Here is a 5,068-nt window from a genome sequence, read left to right as displayed (position 1 = left end):
GAACTACCAAATCCTCAATCAATGGAATTGGAATCCAGCTTTCATTGCAAACACCTGGAGGCTGAAGCTCTACAATATTGAGGTAAAGGCCGAAGCTAATTTATAATCTATCTTTCACAAAACAGAAGAAATTGTTGTGCCTTTTGTCAATCTTTTAAGTACAATAAAAATAAAAGTTTTGAATTCATTCACAGATGGCTAAGCCAAGAGAAAAAAGTTGGTATGGGAGACTTGGGAGTTGGGACCTCACCTGACCTAAGTAAGAAGCAGGGGACAATTCAAATTGCAGGTTGCAACTTGTGGAAACCAGACAAAAAATAATGTTCCTGCTGGCAGCCTCAACCACGGACCACCCACCAACTGAGCTCTGCCCACTGCCTTCTCTCTCTCTCTCTTGAAATTTAAAACCAAGTTCAATGTCAGTTGATGATGGCAATCAATCGTGGTATACTCATGACGGTCTCCTCAATTCAATTAGTCACTTGTTCACACTTTCCATCCCGACCCCACCAACCATCATCGCCCCGCTTCTTGGGGTCCGGATTTTCTGGTTCCAGGAGAGCCAGGTTTATGTTGTGGCATTGATTTAATTTTGTGTTGGGACATGGGGGCCTTAACCTTTTTCTTCTATCCAATCTGCTTCGGCCAAACACGGAACATGATTCAAACAACCTTTGCTTATTGTCGGATGGGAATCAAATTCGAAATCCTGTAGTGGACTAAGGACTATGGACAGGCAGACAGCAGAGTTTGCAGGGAGGATAAGTTTCCTTTCTGCATCACTTTCAGACTCGTGATTATCTTTCTCCTCACTTCAACTCTAACCTTGTATTCGTTTAAGAGTTAAAAAAGCACAGAGAATTAAAAACAAAAAAGAGGGGGGGGGGGGGGGGGGGGGGGTGCAGCACAGCACAGGTATTCTGATTCTTGAAATTTCGGTCAGTTGTAAGGCTACAATTCACGGACGACATTTTCATAACAACGACATGCCTTGTTGTTTAGGAAAAAGCTTAATGACATCTCACACCCATGACCCTCCTTTTTTTTCTCTCGCTTTCAAATGTTGTCACTTCATTGGTTTATTTAAATTAAATTAAATAATAGGCTAGCCATTTACTAGTTAATATATGAAAACTCTATAATGGGTGGATCAAATCATAACTCACCAAAGAATGATTCTACAACTTTAACTTTCGGTGGATAGACAGGATTGTTCTTTGTTCCCATCACTTGTTCCAGATGTGGTTGGGACTTGGGAGTTGGGACCTTGATTGCATGGACAGGATGTGCGCCGGTTTTCTTGAGTATATGAAAAACCTCACCATTACGGATTACGGTTTATTACTTTACTCTGAAGAGAAAACAAATTAAACAACATCATAATGAATGGATGTAAGAAATGAAAAGAATGGTCTAGAATTACAGTGAACTTTCCTTTCTTCTTCTTCTTCTTCTGTTTTTTTACCACCACCTACATGAATGATTATAGGTTTCAACAACTTGGGAAACATGGAGTTGGCCTAACATAATATTAATTAATAATAATAATAATAATAATAATAATTAAAAAAGGACAGCCCCACAAATCTCCCACTGGCACCAGGCAGTCTCGAGCTCTCCCCAGCAAGTTGCAGAGAATGTTGTTTACTTCTATCTTGCATAATGTTGACTAAGAAACAAATAGAGAAGAACCCAGAGGCAAGATTTTCTACTAAGTTCACAGGCAGGTATCATAATAATGATTAATTGAAAAGACAGAATTAAGAAGAAGAAGAAGAAGAAGAAGAAAAGAAACATCAAAGCCCATTTCATTTCATCTGAATCTATGCAACTCTAATGGAACATGGGTTTCTTGTTAGCTAGTCTGACCGTTGATGGGGAAGAAGCCAGTGGTAGAACCTGTGAAGAACTTGAATGGGACTGTGGTAAATGATGATGAAGAAGCTCTTTCTCTTCGTTCTTGCCAACAAAAATTGTGATAAAAGACCCATCTTCCTCCTCTGGGATAGTTGATGCAGGAGCTTTCACCACATCATCTTGAACAGACCCAACATTTTTCTTGGCCCTTTTCTCAGCTTCTTCCACCAATTTTCTGTACAGTTTCTCCTCTGCGTCCTTCAAGAACTTGAACTTTGGAGGAGGAGAAGACCTTATCCTGTTCAACTCTGAGTCGGTTGACGATTCAAAGAGAGGATTGAACCCGTGGTGGTAATAACGGTCCACGGGAGTAAGAGGAGGAGTGAAAAAGGGGGGAGACGACAGAGGTGTCAGAAACGGGGTCTCCACCGTAAGGAGGAGATCACTCAAACTCCTACTTCTTGACCCTTTTCGGCTTTTATCACCTCTAGATTTCCCATCTTCAGACTCCAAATCCTCCTTTGTCTCTTCTTTGATGGTGAAGAGGAACCTTGGGGGACCTGAGAGATTATGCAGCCTCATGAGTTCTGTGTCCATGCTATCTTCTCCAAGGGGTTTTAGCATAAAATCCTTGCTTGAACCTGAATGCAGGTGAACTTGAGTGTCTGGTTCATGGACATGGGCGTCTGTGATTCTCACGGTAGTACAGAGTTCTTGAGGGTTCAGAGCCGTGGAACTCAACGGAGATGGTTTCTTCCAACAGAACAGATAGAAAAGTTCTCTGGTAGAGCTGCTATAATCCTCTTCAATTTCCCTATTGGTGATTCTCTTCTTCCACCATAGCAAGTAGTAGAACTCTGCAACAAGAGCTAAGAGGAGACAACCAAAAACCAGACTAAGACCGATCCCTAAACCGCTCAAAGATCTCATCTTTGCCTGTAAATCACATCTAATCTTTACTTCGAAACAATCCCAACAATCACTGTAGAACTACAAACTTCCACCCAAATTTCACAGAGAGAGAATCCCAACAATCCCACATAGAACTTAAAAATCACATTCTTTTGATTGAAAATAAGACAATACAGAAATAGCCCATAATGTATATCACACTAGACCGAAGCTCACAGAAACCAAACCCTCATTTTCTTCAAAAGCTACCATATACCCTAACTTTGGCTAAAAATTGCAAAAACCAAAACCACAAACCTCCTAAAACAGCCGAAAGATCCAAGGTTTTTACTGAAAATCAAATTCTTCTAACACCGCCTGTCATGATTATGAAGCTCAAAGATCTCACCTTTTGCCTGAAACTCGTATCAATATCATCCATGTTGCCAATATTTCTAGAAATCTCACCTTTCAAGCCGAAACAACAACAACCCAGAAAGCAGAGAGAGAAAATAAGATCCTCCTCTAACAAAGAAGAAGAATATCTTTTACCTGAAAACCACCACTCCTGCTAAAATGCTCCATTATCAGATATCCAGAAACCACCTTCAAGTGTTGTTATAATTGGCGGGACAAGGGGTCGGCAACGGGCCAACGGCAAAGCTTTTCAATATATTGTATAGATAGAGTGGTCACATCCTTCGAGGGCTGCTCACATGGGTGTAAAAGTAAAGGAAAAAGTTCTGTCGTTTACTGCAATTTCATCTTCAGTATTATTCGAAAACAAAATTAAATTAAAAAAAATCAATAAAACACTGAAAAAGTGAAAACTGACCTATTGAACGTTGACTATTGAATTGTACCAACCAGGGGTCCAGGGCTAGCAAGAAAAAAAAACAATAAAGAAAAACCCCACAGCTGATGCCCAATGGATCATCTTCATCATCATCATCGTGAAAGCTTCTATTGCGAGCTAATGCCTAATTAAAATCTTGTTCGAAACTCCAATTTTTAGTATATGTTTTGTCATCGATGCTACGTATACAGCAAAGTTTTCTGGACTATATGTTTCAGCAAAGTTTTCTGGACTATATGTTCCAGTGCCACATCATTGCTATCTTACTTTTTATTGGTATTAATGAATTGTAGCTTAAGGAAATATCAAATTCTATATTACTTCAAATTATACTTTCTTGGTTTCTAAAATGTGGTTTGAACACCATTTTTTTTATGAAAAAACGGCTCCAAATAAATAAATATTTTTTAGAGCACCATTTTTCTGATATAGTGCTAATGTATTGCTATTTTTTGGAGCAACGATATTGATGCCAAATAAACACTGAAAAAATGATGTTCTTTTAACTGTTTGAAAACGTTGCTTTCAAATAGGACATTTTTTAAGACAAAACCATCACCTTTTATTTAATACCAATGCTTTATATCTATTTTGACAACTGGTACCCATAATAGAAAGTCCACATCATTGCCACATCATATCCTTATTATCAACAACGAATTCCAAATTGAAAAAACATCAAATTTATGTTTTCCTAAATCACACCTTTTCGATTTTCAAAACATGGTTTGAAATACCTTTTTCATGAAAAAACAGTTCCAAATATATCATGCTTTATGGAGCACCAATTTTTTAAATATATCGCTGATGTATCACCGTGTTTTTGAGCAAAGGCATCCATGTCAAACACCGCCTTAGTCTTTAAAAATAAAATAAGCAATACCACAAGAATTCACGCTGTTGATTTAAATGACTATGACGTCATGCATCCCAGCAAATCCTGTTCTCTCCTTTCTCCTCTCCTGAGAGTAGAGTAGAGAAGTAGAGATATACATGAAGCTGATTCGCCTATGTCGTATGAAAATTTTATCTCGGGCTTGGTAAAATAATCGGTGATCTCGAAGCCTATATTTAATGGGCTTATTTTTTATGTGTGAGGCCTAAGAGAGAATTAGCTGGGACCTGGGAGAATGGTCTTAAATTCTGGGAAATGGGAATTGACAAATTGACAATCTAGAAGATATTGCAAATTGCTAAACGTGGTTTAAACTGTTTAAAGCTTAAGCAGACGGAGTGGAGTTCTGGGTGGGCCTTTTGTCTCACATGGAAGATATTGGGCTTGGGAGCGTCACAACTCACACGTCTTGTTTGTAGAATATCCGGAGTTTGTCTGGGCCTAACTTGCCAGCTATCCATTTTCTTAATCATAACCAAATAACCAATTATGAATCGATTTAATCAAACAACTTTTAGATTGATAGAAAATAATAAACAAACAGGAAGGAATTTGGGGGAAAGTTGTCA

General features: G+C 38.6%; 1 protein-coding gene across 1 annotated transcript; it reads right to left on the bottom strand.

The window, feature by feature from the left end:
* Positions 1–1,704: 1,704 nt before the first annotated feature.
* Positions 1,705–3,443, bottom strand: LOC104593819 (uncharacterized). The gene has a single exon (XM_010253836.3). The coding sequence runs from the start codon at positions 2,785–2,787 to the stop codon at positions 1,834–1,836; it is 954 nt and encodes a 317-aa protein (XP_010252138.1). The 5' UTR covers positions 2,788–3,443; the 3' UTR covers positions 1,705–1,833.
* Positions 3,444–5,068: the final 1,625 nt, after the last annotated feature.

This window comes from Nelumbo nucifera, chromosome 5 (genome assembly GCF_055504915.1).
Source record: "Nelumbo nucifera cultivar China Antique chromosome 5, China Antique-T2T, whole genome shotgun sequence".
NCBI lineage: Eukaryota > Viridiplantae > Streptophyta > Magnoliopsida > Proteales > Nelumbonaceae > Nelumbo > Nelumbo nucifera.
This window is presented reverse-complemented; position numbering and strand designations above follow the sequence as displayed.

Bases quoted from the DNA above. Each gene is read 5' to 3' on its own strand.
- LOC104593819 (XM_010253836.3), bottom strand. From the start codon at position 2,787: ATGAGATCTTTGAGCGGTTTAGGGATCGGTCTTAGTCTGGTTTTTGGT.